The 19726-nt window shown below is 53.5% G+C and overlaps 5 protein-coding genes across 5 annotated transcripts; 3 read left to right on the top strand and 2 right to left on the bottom strand.

The window, feature by feature from the left end:
- Nucleotides 1-738: 738 nt before the first annotated feature.
- On the top strand, nt 739-3041 carry PG986_001678 (permease; the record flags this gene model as incomplete). The annotated part of the gene is made up of 9 exons (XM_066837900.1): nt 739-849; nt 923-1012; nt 1081-1186; nt 1238-1331; nt 1384-1735; nt 1803-1912; nt 1970-2450; nt 2513-2637; nt 2702-3041. The coding sequence occupies 9 exons, from the start codon at nt 739-741 to the stop codon at nt 3039-3041; spliced, it is 1809 nt and encodes a 602-aa protein (XP_066706793.1).
- A 705-nt stretch (nt 3042-3746) lies between these two features.
- Nucleotides 3747-4857, top strand: PG986_001677 (ubiquitin carboxyl-terminal hydrolase 2; the record flags this gene model as incomplete). Its single annotated transcript, XM_066837899.1, has 3 exons — nt 3747-3768; nt 3825-3838; nt 3937-4857. The coding sequence occupies 3 exons, from the start codon at nt 3747-3749 to the stop codon at nt 4855-4857; spliced, it is 957 nt and encodes a 318-aa protein (XP_066706792.1).
- A 2505-nt stretch (nt 4858-7362) lies between these two features.
- On the bottom strand, nt 7363-8337 carry PG986_001676 (uncharacterized protein; the record flags this gene model as incomplete). Its single annotated transcript, XM_066837898.1, has 3 exons — nt 7363-7402; nt 7473-8070; nt 8133-8337. The coding sequence occupies 3 exons, from the start codon at nt 8335-8337 to the stop codon at nt 7363-7365; spliced, it is 843 nt and encodes a 280-aa protein (XP_066706791.1).
- Nucleotides 8338-12528: 4191 nt separating this feature from the next.
- On the bottom strand, nt 12529-14845 carry PG986_001675 (uncharacterized protein; the record flags this gene model as incomplete). Its single annotated transcript, XM_066837897.1, has 3 exons — nt 12529-13219; nt 13266-14658; nt 14716-14845. 3 exons carry the CDS (start codon nt 14843-14845, stop codon nt 12529-12531), a joined length of 2214 nt encoding a protein of 737 aa, XP_066706790.1.
- A 627-nt stretch (nt 14846-15472) lies between these two features.
- On the top strand, nt 15473-19186 carry PG986_001674 (uncharacterized protein; the record flags this gene model as incomplete). Its single annotated transcript, XM_066837896.1, has 2 exons — nt 15473-15635; nt 15705-19186. The coding sequence occupies 2 exons, from the start codon at nt 15473-15475 to the stop codon at nt 19184-19186; spliced, it is 3645 nt and encodes a 1214-aa protein (XP_066706789.1).
- Nucleotides 19187-19726: the final 540 nt, after the last annotated feature.

The raw sequence follows: 19726 nt of genomic DNA, 5'->3' as shown, positions 1-19726 counted from the left end.
TACCTGACTCCCAACTTGAAGGTCCATCCAACCTTTAGCAGTCATCAACTCTCGTCCTGGACTTCCTTTGTTCAGACCTCACCAATCCTGTCAAAATATGGTGTGTTCTCTTGACGTAAGTACTTACTTACCTACCTGAGCAATTTGGTTGGACAAAATTGAATTTTTGTCCTCCCCCATCCGAGTTTCCTGCCCCTACTCGAAGCACTTGAGGAGTGGCAGCTAATCATCACCATGCCAGTAGTAACCACATAGGTATCTGCATACCTGTCCCTGTTTACACTCTGCGCCTTTGGCGTGTGTCGTCCAGGTGCAAAGCAATTTTTCCTTTGGCAGTTCCCTCTTCATCTTTCGTCATTTTTCAGACACGCCAGAAACATCTCACTTCCTCCCGCGTTCTGGGGTGCAGGATCGGTAACGAGTTGGTGCCACCACTAATTTCGATTTCGTGTCTCCTTCGTACCCAAGGTTGGTTTGCCGTCCCCTAGCCAAGTAGCCATTTTTCCATTTCGACGAGTTTACTACATTCATCCAATTCGTCACTTCTGGCTACATTGACGTACTTACATCGCGCTTAGGGACGAAATCATCACATGGGCCCCGTGCAAGAATAGCGGCTACTCTCATTCATACCTTTGGCGAACCAAATTTGCCTTCGCCGACCGCAGAATATTAGTGACTGGTTGGACCACGCAATTCCCAGAGACATCAACTGCTTGCCGAGCACCAACTCGCACGATGGGGCTTCAAGGGCTCTTCCAGAAGGCCATGGACAAGACCGTCGTTTGGGAGGATCGCATAAACCGCTCTACCTTTGGTCGGGTTTTTCGTCTTGACGGCTCTGGTCATGTGAGTTATCTTGGTTTCTTCTGGGCCTGGTTCACCCTGGCGACTCCCAATGTACTGACCGTTGATGCCGCAGCCCAAACAAATCCCAGGCGCATCGTTCTATCGCGAGATACGGGCTGGCTTCGCCACCTTCGCCACCATGGCATACATCATTGCCGTCAATGTAAGTCATAACACCCCGTCCACACCCACACCTTTCTAAGGCCAACACCGTTGACATACTCTTGATAGTCTACCATCCTCGCGGATTCTGGGGGCACTTGCATTTGCACGGCACCGACTAGGCCTGATGGCGTCAAATGCGAAGGAGATGCTAGCTACGACGCTTGCCTAAATGGTGCGTAACATCATATTCCTCTAGAGTATTTGAGCTGACCTCCTATCGCAGTCCTGAAGCAGGACCTGGTCACCTCGACTGCTGCCTTGTCAGGGCTGGCGAGTATTGCCTTTGGCTTCCTGACAAATCTTCCAGTGGCTTTAGGGTGATTATTGATCCATTGACTGCTATAGCGTACATCAGCTGACTTGGAGCAGTCCCGGCATGGGGTTGAACGCATACTTCACCTACCAAGTCGTCGGGATTCATGGCAGTGGCATGGTGCCCTACCGCATTGCTCTCACCGCAGTGTTTGTCGAGGGCTTCATCTTCTTGATTCTAACTTTGACAGGGATGCGACAGTGGCTGGTCAAGATGATTCCTGCTACAATCAAGACAGCCTGTGGTGTGGGTATTGGTCTCTTCCTGACCGAGATTGGTCTGTCATATTCCGCTGGCTTAGGTGCTATCACCGGCGGTCTCACAACCCCAGTGGCCATTGGTGGATGTCCTGCCAACCGTCTAGACAATCATGGGGAATGTCAAGATAGTGTCATGAGCAACCCATCTGTAAGTTGGAATCATTATTAGATGAGGATGCAGGATCCTTGCTTGACTAACCAACTCCTTTATCCAGATGTGGATCGGAATATTCATTGGCGGCATCTTTGTAGCTTTCCTGATGGCCTTCAAGGTCAAGAGCGCGATCGTCATCGGCATCACGCTTGTGTCTGTAATCTCATGGCCGTAAGTACCATCAACCTCACCTTTTCATGAAAGGGAACCCTTCTAACATTGTCACAGGCGAGATACTACATTCTCATATTTCCCGGACACCGATGCAGGAAATGATCGACTCGAGTTTTTTAAGCCCATTGTTGCCTTCCACCCGATCCAGAAAATCCTCAACGCACAGCAGTGGAATCTTGAAGGGGCAAGTACAACACAGTTCATACTCGCACTGGTGACCTTCTTGTACGTTGATATCATCGACTGTACAGCTACTCTGTATTCAATGGCCAAGTTTTGCGGCGTTGTGGAGGACGATGGCGACTTCCCTCGATCGACAATCGCGTACTGCACCGACGCAGTATGCATCTCCATTGGGTCACTCTTCGGCTGCTCTCCAGTGACTGCTTTTATTGAAAGCGGCGCTGGGATCGCAGAAGGTGGCCGCACCGGCCTAACGGCTATGACAGTTGGTTTTTGCTTCCTGATATCTCTGTTCTTTGCACCGGTCCTCGCATCCGTCCCGCCCTGGGCAACTGGGCCCACCCTCGTTCTGGTAAGATGCTCTCTCTACCTTCGACTGCTGCTGCTTTGCACTAACCTCCATCGGACCTATAGGTCGGATGTCTCATGATTCGCCAGGTCACCAACATCAACTGGGCTTACATTGGTGACGCAGTCCCTTCATTTGTGACGCTAGCGTTCATGCCTTTCAGCTACAGTGTTGCGTATGGCCTCATAGCGTGAGTATTATCCCCCCCCCCCCTTACGCAACGATAGGGCATGGTAGTGCTAACGAGTTTTCAGCGGCATGCTGATTTACATTACTCTCAATACCATGATATGGTTCATGGTGCACTTCTCTGATGGGAAGGTTGTGCCCTCCAACTGGGACCAGAAAGAAGTGTACCATTGGAGCATGGGAAAGAAAGACGTGCGCAAGTGGATGCTGTTCATACGGAACAAGATCGGTGGTAAAGGCCGCCGTGGTGAAGAAGAGCACAAGGTCGCAGTGGAGCTTGTGGACAATGACAGCGGCGGACGAAGCAGCTCTCGTAATGGATCGACCGAGGACAAAGATGCTGTCGTCCACCCACACTACGATGGCCGCCCCATTTCCGAACAAGAGCTGAGAACGGGCCACTGAGGTCATCAAGATGGAGGAGACGATATCGGGGTCTGGACTCTTTTTGAGAGAGCCCGGACGGAGGCGAGGCCAACAACTTGAAGTTTTGCAGGCCTTGCTAGCACCAGAGGGACGATGCTAACCCAGTTATTCGGTACGGCCAAGACTGGGATTAGGGAACCATGATCTGGCCATGGTTCTTGGGCCAACTGGGAGCAGAGTTCTGTGTATATATAGAGGGACAACCAAGTCAGCTAATGTGTCTCGGACATGCACCTGTAACATTAGGTTTTTTAGGTGGAAGGATACACAAACATGAATTTGCCATGCTTTGAATAATGTGTTCATCTGATGTACACCTATAAAGTGCAGCGTGAATGGTACGTCGTCGAAATAGCGCCTCGGGCCCTGGGGAACATTACCAAATAGCAGTGGTACTTGGTAACCAAGTAACCTAGGCAGGCACGACTTGTCGTCATGGGCCTAATTGGCCATCGTGCTTATCTTATCTCATAGGGTGGTCATTGACCCACCATAGCTACATCCAGCACGCCAAGTGATGCAACAAACACCAACTGGAACTGCGATTGAGACATACTACTACAAGCCACCACCAACAAGCAACTGCGTTGCAGAATCTATTTTGCTTGGTGGGCCTAATTCGCTGCAACATCGTCTGTCCCTGGCCAGCACTACCAGATCTGCGCTCTTGAACACCAATCCAAAATGAGTGGAGGATGGAATACGAGTAAGCTGGCAATCACGACGGTCTTTCACCGTATCGTTACTAACCTGCCCTCCTAGTTGAGTCGGATGCGGTAATGTTCCCCATACGTCGGTGTCTGCATGCAGCGAAAATGCGGTCGACGCAGATAGCTCGTGCACAGAACGTAACTGACCTCACATGCACGTTCAGGGTGTCTTCACCTACCTGCTCGACAACCTTGGTGTCAAGGACGTACAGTTTGAGGAGCTCTTGACGCTGGAGCCCGACGCCCTCGCCTCGCTATACCCCGTCTACGGCGTCATCTTTCTGTTCAAGTACCCTACCAACGAACCGTACACGTCAACCGACAAGCCACTCGACGGCGAATTCGATCGCGATGCTTCCGAGAGCCTCTTCTTCGCCGCCCAGACCATCCAGAACGCATGCGGCACCCAGGCGCTACTCTCGGTGTTGATGAACAAGGAGGGCGATGTCGAGATGGGCGGCCCGCTCCGCGAGTTCCGCGACTTCACCATGATGCTGCCGCCCGAGTTCCGCGGCGAGGCCCTGAGCAACAGCGAGCTCATCCGCGACGTCCACAACAGCTTCGCAAAGAGCAGCCCCTTTGTCGACGAGACGCAGCGGACGAGCGGCGAGACGGAGGACGCCTTCCACTTTGTCGCCTACACGCCCATTGCTGGCAAGTTGTACGAGCTCGACGGCCTCCAGCCCGCGCCCATCAGCCACGGCCCCTGCTCGACAGACGAGTTCCCCACCAAGGTCATGGATGTCCTGCAACGACGGATTGGGCGGTACGAAATGTCGGAGATCCGCTTCAACCTCATGGCCATGGTGCGGGATCTGAGGATAAAGGCCCGGGAGATTGGCGACGTGGACATGCTGGAGCGGGAGGAGCGCAAACGCAGGGATTGGCAGTTTGAGAACGCCCTGCGAAGGCACAATTTCGTAGGCTTCGCTGGTGCCGTGCTCCAAGGTGTTGTGCAAGAGAAGCTAAAAGAGGGCAACGGCGCTTACGATAAGTGGATTTCGGATGCTAAGGATGCCTCGCGGAAGCGCTTAGAGAGCCGGAGGAAGGGTGGTGGCGGCGAGGACACCGAAATGGAAGGCTGATCGACCCGATCGACCCGCGACCTGGACTGGAAAAAGTGCGATCTGAGTATCTATCAATAAGATATCTCTTGAGGTAGCCTGCATATGGCGATAAGCCCTACGAGTGAATATAGACAAGAGCACGAGTGGCATCGCTGAAGCATGCATACTAACGCCTGCCCATATGTACATGTCTCTGCCAGCACGTACAAGACTCAATGTGCTCTTGGTAGAGCTCAAGAAAGCCCCGATGTATCTAGAGCGATGAGTAGTCCGCGCAGATGCTGCAACTGGGGCTCTTGTGCATTCACGTTGTTTGTTTCTAAAAAGATGCAAGGCGAAACATGCGACTTTTTGGCATCTCTTGGGCAATTAGCCACTGCTAGAGGCCAAAGGCAGAAACAAAGGGGCTGAGGGGATTAATGACTTGCATACTTCGGGGCTGCATATGGTTCTCGGGTGGCCATGGTTTTCGTCGGTCGTTTGATCCATTCCCTCGGGACATGACGAGAATCCTGGGAAGACGATCAAACATGTCGCCAGGTTATGACGAGATGATAGGGAGGGCGAGGGGGTTACAGACCAAAAGCCTACAGAGACCTGATTTATTGTGATGCATGCTGTCCCGATATGTCACATTACATTGTCCGCCTCCCCTCCTAGAAGATTGGACCACGACAGCCAGCCACGTTGTTCTTCCTTTACCTTCCTGGTCAAGGAACCTGAAGTGAATTCCCTAACCCCGTGCACGAGAGCTGAGAGGCGGTAGTGCTCATCGTATCTCCTTCACTGATGTTTTATGATATGCACTGCCATGCTGCCTTATCTGCCCGGCTTGGAGGTGCTGAAACGCAGAGACAGACATGCAAATGCACGAGTTTCATAGTGGCCTAGGCTTTGAACTAGGGGGCCGAGGAGGGTAGATTCAACCTTGTTTCAGCCCTGGCGGTGGACATGTGGGGGATTAGCGGCCGGGGGGTTCTTTCCTCCTGGGCTGTTGTGTGTGACTTGTGTGCGTGAGTCCTTTCCGGTTGGCGTTTCAGACATCACGAAAGTCTGTCTACCTGGCCTGTTACCTGCCATCAACCAACAGCAGCATTCTTGTCTACCTCACTGGTGCCTGGAGAATGGCGAGGTTGCATGCCGACGAGATTTTCGACTTGAAATTGCTGACTGCATGTGGCAATAATGTCGTGTAAATTCAGTCTGAATGGGCTTAGGTGGTGTGCGGTGCGGGACGCCTACGGCCCGGCACATACATTTTAGCGATGCTCGTTCATTTAATGCACGCTCGCCGGTGATGCGGCTCAAGCAGGGCTACATGGCGCTCTTTCACGAGGAGTATGCAATCAATGGCGGCAGTTTGGCCGTGTCATTGCCGTTCATGTTGTTGTTGCTGGGAACACGCATCGATGCATACCTCTGGTAAGCAAGATCAATGCCAAAGGGAAGCCTGCTCGCGGCCAACACCCCTTACCTCGTTTCATTACCTACACAGCCATGAGCCGAAATCGGCCCGCATAGTTAGTTGTTGGACATGGGGAGCCAAAAAAAAAAAAAAAAAAAAAAAAGGCCATCCCACGTGAGTTCCAGCAAGGAAGCGAAAGATTGACTGCACACAGAGCACGTGAACCCAAGACTCCGGATCGCCAAGAGGGGATTCCCAAACGGTGACTGAGAGATTCTGGCGTGCATAAGGACCCCGCCTCCTCCCCCTTCTCCTCTATCTAACTAGGGCTTACCTCCCATCATACTAGATAAATGACCACTTTATCGTAAGATAGGCAATACTCATATCCAACCAACAGACAATCCATGCTGAGAGAAGGGGTCAGGTCATATAGCCGCAACTTATGTCCCCTTCTCGTGTTAGATCGAGCGTTACAATGGCTGTATGCTTGGGGCCGGTATGATGTTACTCCCACCTGAATCAAGCCGAGCCGCACACTTACTTGCTGCTCTTTGTTTTCCGGTAACGGCTAATGCAGTGCGGCTTTTTGCGACGGTTGTTGGTTGTGGTGATGTTCCTGTGTATGTTTCATTCGAGCCCCGAAAGGGTCCAAGCGCTGTTTGTGCGCCAAGCAGTTCCGATCAGCTGGTACCCCAACATCTGGTAATAGCTAAGGTTAGATCCCTGACAGTAATGGTGATGGGATCGTGGATGGAAAGACTAGCCGTAGGGTGGTCGTGACCGGACATCAGCACGGGTCAACTTCGAAGAGATCTCTTTAGGAGGAAGAAGAAGAAGGTCATTCGTCATTGCAATAATAATGGAGGCCTATACTAATAAGTATGTAGGAGAAATGCAAAACGCCCAGAAACGCCAGGCGTGACTACTAAAGGTGCGGACAGTAATAAGGATGTATCCGGGTTTGTTTGTGTGTATGTTAAATTTTTTTGGTTCTTGTTTTTTTTTTGGTTTTTTTTTTTGTTAGGTATCATGCTTTCAGCGCGAGCAACCCAGTCTCGCCGACTTGTAATTATACAGCACTGCTTTGTGTTCTCCCTCGTCGACCAATCCCTGATTTAGTCGTACTTGGGTTTTGATCCGGCGTAGAACCAATATCTGCAAGAAAGAAATCTTGGTTAGTCTGGGTACCATATGGAACTGTGGAGTGCGAGTGAGGGGAACTTACTCCGCCGAGTATTGTACCTCGAATGACGAGGGCATGCCCTCGCATGTAGCCGGCGAGCTGCCGCCTGCGGTGCCGACGCGGTAGACCTCTTGCAGGTCGCCGGTAGCGCCGTCCTTGGAGCGCAGCTTGAGCCAGGCGACGGCAGCCTCGCCCTGCTGGCCCTTGGGCGCGTCGGCCGGGGCGGCGGTCTGGTTGAGCTTGGCGCAGGGGATGGTGCCGTACTGCGAGCCGGGTGTCGTGTCGAGGTTGAAGTATGGCGTCGTGACGTCGGTGAAGAAGTGGTGGCCCGAGAGCACGTAGTCGATAGGACCCATCTTCTCGGCCGGGCCGCCAGGGCCATCGGGACCACCGGCAGGGCGGGGAGGACCACCGGCCGCCGCGGGCAGGTCAAACTGGAGAGCCGTCTTGGGCACCAGCTGGAGGACGTCGGGGTACGAGCTCGCGATGCAACTGGCGTTGAACAGGGTCGCGACGGCACCGAAGAGGACGGGAGCGCTGCTGGGGTTCGACGTGTCGCAGGTGTAGTTCTGCGTGCCACGGCCGACGGCGACGTGCTTGAGGTAGAGGCCAGCGCTAGGCGGCGGGAGGGCAGACTCCGCTGGACTTGGTATTAGTGACTGGGCTTGCGTAGGTGCTTGCAATGTGCAGGATGATACTTACGTAGCTTGACTTGCGACAGGTCGCATACGGGGTTCCGAGGAGATGCTCGGCCGTCTTGGACTACTTTCGCCAGCGCGTTGAACCATGAGGACATTGTCTCGAGTTGAGCAGGCATGGGCACGCTCTTGCTGAAGGCGGGCCATGTGGGGGCGGCGATGACTGTCGAAGCACTCAGTGCCGACGTCAACAGTATCGAGCAACGCATCTTGGATATGTGACTGATGGTTGGTGGCTAGGTGAGATCGAGGTGGATTTGTGGCCCAGGTGATGTTGAGGTTCGATCGGTGTTGGTATTGTTTGGTTGTTTCCTTGTAAGTGGTTGAGGAAGACAAGACCCGCCGAGCCCAGAAATTCCCTTTCGGCAAGAGTGAAGAAGACTGGATGGAAAGCGCGACCCGTTTGAAGAAACCCCAGCAGTAGATTGGAAAAACCCCCGTTAGATAGGAAAGACTAAGTAAGAGAGGAACCCGAGAAATTATAAGAAAAGAAAACGGAAAGGATTAACCAACGAGATATACTGTGGTTGAACCTGTGGGAAGATAGATGGCTTGAAGATAGATCTAGGACCAGCCAACTTGTAAGTTGGATGTGGTGTTTCCTATTATACTCGTGTGCACAAGCGGCAGCAGAATTAGATTGATTGAAGAATTGCCCATGCCCCATACCCATGCCTGTGCCTGTGCCTGTGCCCCGGCCGGCGCATGCATATTGCTCAGTGTAATTTCCCGTTTTGGCTCATGGGCAATTCGTCAACGTGAGACGACGGGGGGGACGGCCCCAAGGTATTCGCAGAACAAGTTGGCAGCAGCCGCCGCCGATGAGCCTGACGGAGGGCCGTTGAAGGCCATTGGCGCGCTGCTATTGGGCGACGCATATGGAAAAACGACCCCTGTAGGTGGAAGAACGGGTGCGTCTGTATGGCCCGCCAAGCGATCTGCAACCAGGGCATACTAGCAGGGTATACAAGGCCCTGTCGTGGTGCGTATTCAGCTGTCATTGGTCCAGCGGCAAACAGGGATGCCCAGCCTCCCCCTGTTCCCCGTCTGTGTCCACCACCCCCGGCCCCCCTTGTTCGAACTGCAAGCGCCAGAGCCGTTTTTCCTGGTCCGCAACTCGCCAAATTCTCTGGCCGTCGTTTCTTTGCGGTACCCCCTCCTTCTCCCACCCTCAGGCGAGCAAGTGCAGGCGGCAAAACGCTTGGTGTTTGACGGCTGGTGGTGGCCTCGTCCTCGTGCATGTGCGTGCTGCTGCTGCTGCTGATGTCCACCGCTCTCAGATACCTACAGGCCTACCTTCCTACCTGCCTACTTGAGCCGAGAGCCTGTTTTGCCTGGCCGGAGGCAAAAAAAGAAGAAAAAAAGAAGAACATACAGGCAATACAGGCGACCCATCCTTCATACCACCCTCTCTTACAAAGGAGGGCGAAAAACGGAGGTTTGCTGCTGTCATCGGGTCACGATGAGACAAGATAGCCACAGTCACACGCAAAGGGACCGAAGAAAGTACGACGAGGCGGATGACAATAGCAACAGGGCACGCAGAATAGTAACGCTTCCCTTACTAAGAGCTTCTTCCACGGTCGGTTCTAGAGTTTCCATCCTTCGATAGGATCATCCGCAGTTTAGTCAGCGCTACATGTACGCATCCATAGCTCCATCCTAGCGTACCGGGAAACGAAACGGGGAGGGAGGCTCTAATGCGGGCAAGCTCAGGATGTGAGATGCGATAATAGCTTTTCGGGGCTAAGATCTTAACGGTGGTGGGTGGCCCCCCGGAAAGACGGCTTTCCATATTGCCATATGCTGGCCATGTATATCATCAGGACAGGATGGAGTGAAATAGGTGGGGTCAACCAGACTTCTGTGGCTAATTAACCCTGCTTTCCACAGGAATGTGGTGGTGCGGAAGCGCGCGAGATGGATGAGAGGGGGATGCTACGTATCCTCCAGATCTGTGGAACAAGATAAAAAACAAATCAAGAATGCTTGGCCACATATCAGATCTGACATGGGCTAGTATTGAAATGGAGCGGTGGGCGGGAAGAACAACAAGTCGCCAATCCAGAAGGACCTCTCCAAGCGGGCAAATTTGGATTTGATTTGATGATAGCTCATCGAAATGTCTGCATAAGAGCGGCATTAGTCCCCGGGCGCGGTGGAGGGTCACATCCATTTTCCATGGCGGCGGTTAGCTGTTCGGTGGGGGATGCGCTCGAAATAGCAGCAAGCGCGGAAGAAGGGCAAACGAGATGAAGGGTTGCTATAATTAACCCAAACTGTCTACATCGTTATTGGCCGCGTGGGCCGCGGCCAGGTCACCATGTGGACCATCTTTCTTTCTTTCTTCCTTGCTTTCTTTTTCCAATTTGCCCACTTTCTCTCATTAATTTGCCCGCTTCTGTGGATTCTTTGGACATTGATGCTTCTTCCTTGCTGGCTAGCTGCTGCTGGCCGGTACTCGCCCTGCTCTACCGCTACCGACGTGGTGCTCTCTGACTGCACAGCAGACAGACCAAGCCATCTCATTTGCCTGGCCCAACCCCCCGGCATACATGTAGGTATGCCGTATGACCGCCTGCTTGCATTGGTGTGTGCCAGACAGATAGATTGAATGGAGAGACAGGCATACACTTCACTCACGAGAGGACGAGCCCCCCATATCCGTCTTCGACCAAAACCCGTCCATTGCCGGGCGTCTCGCTCGCCCGACCATATCCCGGGTAACGGATGCCGTGTTGGTGCGAGCATTGCGCGCGTAAACCTGCCTCCTCTACAATTATTAGCAAACATACTCTTCCTCACACAAGGTCATTTTACGTACTGACACAGGCGAGGACTACTTACACGGATTTCGCCCAGCCTGTCCCTTTTGGGGTTGGAATGTCTTGCCTCTTCCACCCTGGAAGTAGTCTCCCCAGTTTGTGTATCTGGCAGCGGCCTGTCCCGCTATGTACGACACATCTGCCACATGACAAACTGGCCATCGCTAACTGGACGGCCAGTCTCAGGTAAAAGATACAGGTAAGGCAAAGCATGTGTGTAAGGTAGCGGGCCTCGAGAGTCCCGGGCCATTCACTTCGCACACGCCCATAAGTTGCGCTGTTGAAGCGCCAGAAGACCTTCATGGATGGGATACTATGCAAATATTCCTCGATGGCAGCCCTCGTGGTCAGAAATTGATCGCCGTTCTACAACTGATCTACAAAGAGGCACATCCAGATAAGCGCCATGGTTTCCGAATCGTTGCCAGGAGCCTTGCTCTCCGGCAAGGCAAATCACCCAAACCCACTTGCCTCTCATATCAAGGCCGATGTTTCCATGGGAATAACAAATATATTCCCGAGCCAGCATGTGCTTCTTGTCGATCCTCGATGATAGGAGCCGAACTAACTCAATAAGACCGGGAATGAAGTAGGCCTTCTAAACTTGTGAAAGGAAAGTTGGCGTGAGGGGGAGGGCCGTAGCCCACACCCCCTTGTCATATACTTAATATAGGCCAAGTCATTATCGAGGCTCTCGATAACATGACAGTGGCCTAGATTTGGTCGCGGATGATTACAAACTCTCCCCATACCGCCATTTGGCGAAACGTAGTGATGTGGTGGAGTGGTAGAATACCTGGACTGATACACACGAGGTGCGCAGTGGTGGTCATCCGTAGTCCCCATAAGACATGATCCAGCGTGATCGTGTTGTTATCATGCTGTAATGGCGTTTGCGGCATGTGTGTGTGTGTGTGTGTGTGTGTGTGTGTGCTGTTTTTAGAAATTTGTCTGGCTTTCGCCCCTCAAAGTCGATCGGCGGTTGGCAATGCTGAACAGGATTCCAGGGACGCAAGCACACACGCAAATAGGATGTGTAGGAAGCCTTCCCCTTAGTGCTGCAAATCGACAAATCCGTACGGTCTGATCTACCAAGTGGATGGATAGTTGCCCATCACCGTCATCCACAAAGGGCTTCTGGGTACGCGTTCTGCAGTGTCTTTCTCACCCAGAACAGCACAGGCAAGTCGTCCACCAGTCTGCACTGTATCATTGACCGCAGGCAATACGTTAGGCACATCAACCACCGCTTCCTACCCTTCGGGGACGACGTCGCCTCGAGGCAATGTACAGGCTAGCATGTCTTCACCTCATCAACGGACAACATGAGCATATCAGACAGTCGAACCGATCGTTGCTCTATTGTCCCCAGGTTCCAACATATAAGATGTCACATAGAGTCACATTATCTCTTATCACTGATACAGCAAGTTTCTCGAACAGATACCCTACAAACTACTAGGACATGGCGGCAGTACTAATCATGAGTTAACTCCCTTTTAAAAACACCCTTGGTATACATCCGTTCCGTAATGTTTCAACAATGTATATACAATATCTCTCGGCACGCCTGCGTCAGTGTCCATTAAAGCCCTCTTCTTGCCAATCGCCATGTTTGGCCCGACTCCCGCTGCTCCCCGAGCCAGAGCCAGCCGACCCGCCTCCGCCAGCAGCCATGGCTGCTGCTACGCCGCCACCCAGATTGCTCGCGTGCTGTGCGGTATCTGCCGTGCCGAGCCAATATAGCGAGCAGAAGACCAGCAGGTGCAGAGCGACACAGTACGCGGCGAACAGGTTTCGACTTGTACGACTCGCGAGAACCATGCGCGTCACGGAGTAGACAACCCGCTCAGGCCAGCTCATGCGCTTATAGGCCCGTGCAGACTCGCGGCCCCTGAAAGCGGCAAAGGGGGATATGTTGGATTCGTACGCTTTCCTGTACCGGTCCAAGGCTATACCCGGGTTCGCACTACCGCCAATGGCAATTGTCGACGGATTTGGGTTGGAAGAGAACGCGGATGAAGAGGACGCTGAGGCGCCACCTCGGTTGTATGTCGATACGTAACGGGTCTTCTCGTATAGTTGAAGATTGTCCTTCTGCAGAGCCGCTGTCTCTTGCCGCAGCTGGGATATCGCGCGGTGCGATTCGGATAGCTCGTTTTCCAGTTGGGTAATGCGCTTCTTGAAGCGGTCCCTCTGCGCCGTAATCATAGGAAGCATGCCAGAGCCACCTCCCATGGGTTCACCGCCGCCGAAGCTACCGTCCCTGGGGTTGAATCCAGAAATGATGGATGACGTGGGGGATGTCCTACCTCCCCCTCATGGTTCTTGGGGGCGCGACGGATGGCGCGTAACGTGTGTAGGTGCCGGCTACAGAAGCACCAGATGGGAACGCATTCTGCCCCTCGGCTTGTAGGTTTGCTAGGTCATTCTCGAGCTGAGTATTCAGGTTCTGCGACCTCTCCAGGTCGGCGTTCGTCCTAGACATCTCCTCCTGTAGGTTCTCCAACCTCGTCTGCAAGTCTTGGTGAGAGACACGCAATATGGTCAGCTCATCGCTCAGCTTCTTGTTCCTGGCTAACAGCAGCTGCTCCAAGGTGTCCCCCTTTTCTTTCATGGCTGCCCCGTTCGAGTCTGCGGCGCTAGCAATCATGTCCTCATCGTCGCCAGTCGCAAACTCGATGCTCTTGAGGACCTCGAGTTCTTGCTTGACATCGTCGTAGTCACTCCATTTTTGGACCTTGGCTTTTAGCGCATCACGTTCGTCTTTCAGTAACCCTGCCTCTCTCTCGAGACTCCGGAGCCTGGTGTCGATGTCTCGCTTGTACGCCTCTTTCTCTACTCTGGCGGAGTCAAGCTTGCGAATCAAAGAGGAATTCTCCGATCGAACACGTATATAGGCAGGATCATCCTCGGGTGCAGGTCCTTGCGTTTGCACATGTGACTTGGACTGGGCAAGATCAAGTCGCAGTTGCTCATTGCGTGCCTCGACTTCAGCTAGTCTTGCGCTTGTACGCTCCAGGTCCGAGTTGACCATCTCAAGCTCGGCGCTCGTCACATGGCCACGGTTCCCTTCCGATTCGGCATCCTCGGACCCCTTCAGGCGCTGGTTCACCTCATAGCTGGCCTTGATCTCCGTCAAGAGTCTCTCTTGGTTTTCTACCTTCTCCTCCAACGCCTTCTCCTTTGCTTCCCAATTGTCCTTCTTCTCCTCCAAGACGGCGGCCCAAGAGGACTCGACCTCTTTGACCTTGCTCTCCAGGTTGTCTTCCAGCTGCTTCCGGGTTGTGCTCTCCGACTGCAATCTCGACTCTGTTTCTTCGAGCTGCGACGTGAGGCTGGTGATGTTCTTTTGTAGATGTTGGTTCTCTTCGGTCAGCTTGGGTAGCGTGTCCTCGGAGACCAGCATAGAGTCTACCGACGCTTCCAGGAGAGGGTAGGGGTCGGGGGCATCCGACAGCGCCGAGTAGACTTGCAAGAAAGCCGAGTTGGTGGATTTGGAGTGGTTCGTCAGGAGGTCGATAAAGGTCTGGTAGGCCTTGAGCAAGCCCTTGATTTCGGTCAGCTTGGTAGCGTCATCATGTTTGCGGAAATCCTTGGTCTTCTGTGCCAGATCCTTCCGCTGTATGGTGGAATCTCGTTGGTACGTGACAATATCCGAGGCGGTATTGTCAAGAGTTGATACCAACGAAGTCAGATCGACGTCTGTACAGCTTTAGTCACTATCTAAATGTGTCTTTATTGATTCCCATTGGTACCTACTTCTCCAAGCCGATATGGCATGCTGGAACTTGTTAGTATTTTCCGGGTGCAGAGTAGCGGCGGGCGTCTCGGCAGCAGGAGGTTTGCCTGCCGCGGCCTCCAAAGCTGTAAACTCTGCCACGTCGGCCATTGTGCTTGCGGGCCTTCTATCGAACCATCAGGGGTGCCCTATGCACGCGAACCGGCGCCGAGTCCCTTCAGTATAGAGAACACAGGAATGAGGTCGAATGCAGAGATAGAAGAGGCGATGGTTCAATTGGCGTTTGGATGCTTTGCCGCTTTGGGAGGTACAGGAAGTAGATTCGCGATGTCGCAGTATCATCAACGTGTTCGTTGGTTTGGCAGGTGGGTGGACAGATGGACGGATTGGAGCTACCCCCAGCTTCGCTTCGGAGCCTAGAAGCGAGCGTCTTGCGCGTCTCAGCTGTCCGCTGAAGCCATGCTGCAGGGACCCCGAAAGCCTTCCAATGGGGCCAGGGAGCGCGGTTTACTGCGGAGCTCCCGCCAACAACGCAGCTATCTTTAGTGCACATCACCTGCAGTTAGGCCGCTTAGTGGCCCCCCCCCAGCCTTGCGATCTGCCCTGGCTGGCACTGTAGCACTGTACTTAGGCAAGGTAGACCCGGAAGCTGTGTCGCCAGGCTGCCAACCAGGCTGCTTTCGTCACTGCACTGCTACACTCCCGTCGCAAACCACCCAGGGCCATGGACCATCGACGACGCCTTTTATGATGATAATTTGACGCCCATGCTGAGCTATGGCTTCCGATGTGCAGGATGCAAAGCCATCACCCAGAAAACCGAGTCACTCTAACCTCGAGACCGGCCCCTACGTCTTGCGCACCCTGTTGAAGGATGTCCCGCTATCCCCCGATGGCGGCAATGACGACGATATCAAGATCAATTGCGTCGAATACCTAGGTTCGCCGGCCCCGTAAGCCCTTTCGCGTTTCGCATCAGGCCAGCTTTACTGACTAGCCCTCTGGTTAGACGGCAATTTGTACATAGGCACATCTGCATCCGAGGTCATCCATTTCGTCCAGATCCCTCCCGACCCTGCCGACAAGACCACCACTTCCCAGTTCATCCCCGCAACGAGGTTGCAGCCGACATACTCGGAAACCCCAGGTACTGCCAGTAGTTCGAAACCAGGCGTACAACAGATCCTACTTCTCCCGCGCGTGGGAAAGGCCTGCATCCTGTGTAATTGGACGGTGACATTCTACTCTCTCCCTGAACTGAGCCCCATCTTCAGCAAGGTTCGAAACTGCAATTGGGTCGGCGGCGTAGATCTGAACGAGTATGGTGCCGATGCCGACAATGTCGATGCGCGGGGTGTAGCTATCCTGCTGTCTTTGAACCGGAAGGTCCAGGTTGTCAGAATTGGCGACGAACCCCGGGTTATCAAGGAGATCGGATTCCCAGCCAGTACCTTGTCTGTTCGTAGAGACTCAATTGCTTGTGTGGCAGACTCGCGGAACTATGCTCTGCTGGAGATTGACCGCCAGCTAAAGATCCCCTTGATGTCAATATCATCATTAGACGAGTCTCAACCTGGCAATACCATCGGCCAAGCCCAAGATATCTCAGCGGTAGAAGGTGGCGGGATCTTGCGGAGCGCCTCTTCGGCACAGAATCGGCCGGGCGAGAGCCATGACTCTCAAGCGCATCGTAGGGGCACAAGCCTAGGTAACCTGATAAGTGGTGCCACTCGTCAGCTTAATCCGCGATCTGGAGACCAAGATGATCCCACATCCCGACAGGCTACTACTCCCCCCGAATCGACTGGCTCACCTCAGCCGTCAGACCAATTTCCTAGCCGAGGGGGGACGCCTCAGCCAGCTTCAGGAGCTCCATCCCAAAGCAACCAACTGGGATTCGCACCCAAGCCACAACAAGGCTTCTTGAAGCCTCATATCGTGTCGCCCAGTGCCGAGGAATTCCTCTTGGTTACGGGAACGGGCCCACTCGAGCGCGGAATTGGGATGTTTGTCAACTTGGATGGTGATCCTACTAGGCCTACCATTGAGTTTGATCGATACCCCAAGGAGATTGTTGTGGACGGAGGCCCTCCCGACCTATCTTCTTCGAGGCCATCGCTAGGAGACGAAGAAGAAGGCTACGTCCTTGCATCCATGGGTAGAGAGTTCGATGATGGTTCACATAATGGAGTCGAGATCCAAAGATGGGACTCTGACGGGAGCATAGCCGAGCCTCTCAAGTTCTGGCTAGAGCCACCGGTGCCTGCTGCAGTCACGGTTCGGGTTCCTCAGACACTGGGAATCCGCTCACTTCTCAGCACAGATAAATCACATTTTCCGGAGGTTGTTGAGAGACTTCGTCAGCAGAAATTTGCACCGTTTGCTTCGGGCGCAATCGAAGTTTCTACCACGTCCCTTCGCAGCATTGACTCCAGGACGGCACTGTCTATGGAGCGAGTGACGAGAGAGCGGGAATTATTTGACAGAGACAATGATTCTCCTCCTGACGAGACATTGCCTGATGGCTGGGAGAGCACTCGCAACGCGGAGGAAGAGGAGTTTGCACGGAGACTGGCCGGCTCAACCTCTCGGCTAGTTGTCTGGTCTGGAGATCACATATGGTGGGCTTTGCGCAATCCATTGATCTTACAATGGGAAGCCCAGCTTGAGGCAGCCTTCAACACCAACAGCGATCCTGTTTCTAAGCGACTAGCATTATATGCCGTGCTTAACTCGTTCAGGGGTCGCGACGCAAAGTCGGAACTCGAGTTTCTCACGTTCAATTACATACGGCAAAGAGGGGGCATTCTCCTTTTGACGAGCTTTCTTCAATCGGAGAGCAGCCCGCTTGGGGAGATGGAGCTTCAAGCTCTCGAGGAGGTTCTCATCGACAGTCTTCTGGACCCTCGTGTGGTCTTGTCTTTGATACCCGGTGTTAGGAACGAGGTCATAGAAACTAGAAGAGGCATTTGGATCTTCGGCGGTGTCAAGGCGGCAGCCGAGCAGTATATTGCCAGCGATTCGTTTGATAAAGGCCGATCCGGTGTGAGCGTATTGTCGCCGCTCGTACTGCAGTTTCTAAAGCGCTTCCTTACGGCCTGGAGACGCAAAAAAGGCTTTGGTAGCGTTCAGGACGAAAACGAAGTCTTTCGTACCGTTGATGCCGCTTTACTGGCAATCCTGCTTGAGCTTGACAAGAAGTCGCCGCCAGGACTTCCCAAGGGGCGAACTGTTCGGTCAGAGCTCTATGAGTTGGTTGATACCGGCGTTGACTGTTTCGACCGGGCTGAGACCCTCATTGAGTCGTACCATCGACTATTTGTGCTGAGCCGCTTGTATCAGAGCCGAAAGATGGCGGCCGAAGTGCTTAGCACCTGGAGGCGAGTCATTGAGGGCGAGCAAGATGATGGAGGGGAGCTTCAGGATGGAGAGCAACGCGTACGCGAGTATCTGCAGAAGATCACTAGCCAAGCTCTTGTGCAAGAATATGGCATTTGGCTTGCGAATCGCAACCCGAAGCTCGGCGTTCAAGTCTTTGCCGAGGATAAAGGACGTGCGCCAAAGTTCCAGCCAGCCCAAGTGGTTGAAATATTACGGGCTGAGGCACCAGATGCTGTGAAATACTACTTGGAGTATCTCGTTTTTGGCCAAGGACACACGATTTATGTCAACGAGCTCATCAACTACTATTTGGACATTGTCATCACACACTTAAAGTCTTCGGCCGAAGCTCGCGAGGTCTTTGTATCAACATACGCGGCGTATCGAGCCCTGCGACCATTGAAGCCTACGTACCGCCAGTTCCTGACGGATAACGCGCCACCGGACGACGAGGTCTGGCAGAGCCGCTTGCGTCTTCTGCAACTCCTTGGTGGTACTCATGATTATGACTCAGCTGCGATTAGGGCTCGCATTGCTGGGCTCAACGCTACCGCGGAGGATCTGCTGGTTCCGGAGACCATCATTCTTGATGGTCGAGAGCGCAAGCATGAAAATGCACTCAGGTTGCTTATCCACCATCTTGGTGATTATGACACGGCTGTGGCCTACTGTATACGGGGCGGGTCAAGTATCTACAGCATATACCAAGCGGGTCCTTCCTCGCCCGGAGCCTCGGTCCCGGCCGAATCCAAGGCGCCGAAGAGACGCGAAAGCGCTCCGCCGACACAGGACCAGCAAGCACATCTGTTCCGGGCACTGCTGAGCGAGTTTCTGGCCATTGAGGATGTCAGCGATCGAGTGGAGCAGACGGGCCTGCTGCTGGAGCGCTTCGGCGGCTGGTACAATATCGACGAAGTCCTGGCCATGATCCCTGATACGTGGAGCGTCGACCTGGTGGCAGGCTTCCTGATCAGAGCGCTGCGGCGAATGGTGGTAGAGAAAAACGAAACGACGGTGGCGCGCGCCTTGAGCTCGAGTCAATTGCTGCGGGTGCAGCGCGACATGGTGGTCAAGATGGACGAGAAAGGGCCTACTTTCGAGGCCGAATAAAGGTAGGGGTGGATTGGGGGAAGTTGCCTACGGCAGTATGAGCCGTGGCAGCAGATAATGTACATCATCCGAGCCTTACGCAATATAGGAATTGCTTCCACGTGTATTGACAAGCACTATGGCGCTGTGTGTGCGAGCACCACGACGGCCACAGTGTTGTAACAGTCCTGGCTGTATTATTCGGGGCGCTTAAACAGTAAGACGCACGGGTTTGGGGACAGCTCAGTACAAATACAGGCATGATTGGACAGTGGCCTGGACCCCCCATGTGTAAGCATTACCCTCGTCGTTCAGGCAGCGGTCAGCGATCAGGGTGGACAGGGGCGTGGGTGGCCAGTACTGCTGCTACGTATGTAAAAGCACTGCGGCTTCTGCAGCTTCCCTCCCAATCCTTCCAAGGATCATGACCAGAATGAGGCGGGAGGGTTGCAATGGGCACAGTCAGATATAAACGCCCCCGAACCAACATACACCTACTAACTGTAGTACTTGGCTGCATGCATACTTACTTTAGGCAGTGCCACTACGCTGACAAGCGAC

The sequence above is a fragment of the Apiospora aurea genome, assembly GCF_038362705.1.
Source record: "Apiospora aurea strain CBS 24483 chromosome Unknown utg000001l_segment0_segment0, whole genome shotgun sequence".
NCBI lineage: Eukaryota > Fungi > Ascomycota > Sordariomycetes > Amphisphaeriales > Apiosporaceae > Apiospora > Apiospora aurea.
The sequence above is the reverse complement of the archived record's forward strand: the minus strand, read 5'-3'. Positions and strand labels throughout refer to the sequence as shown.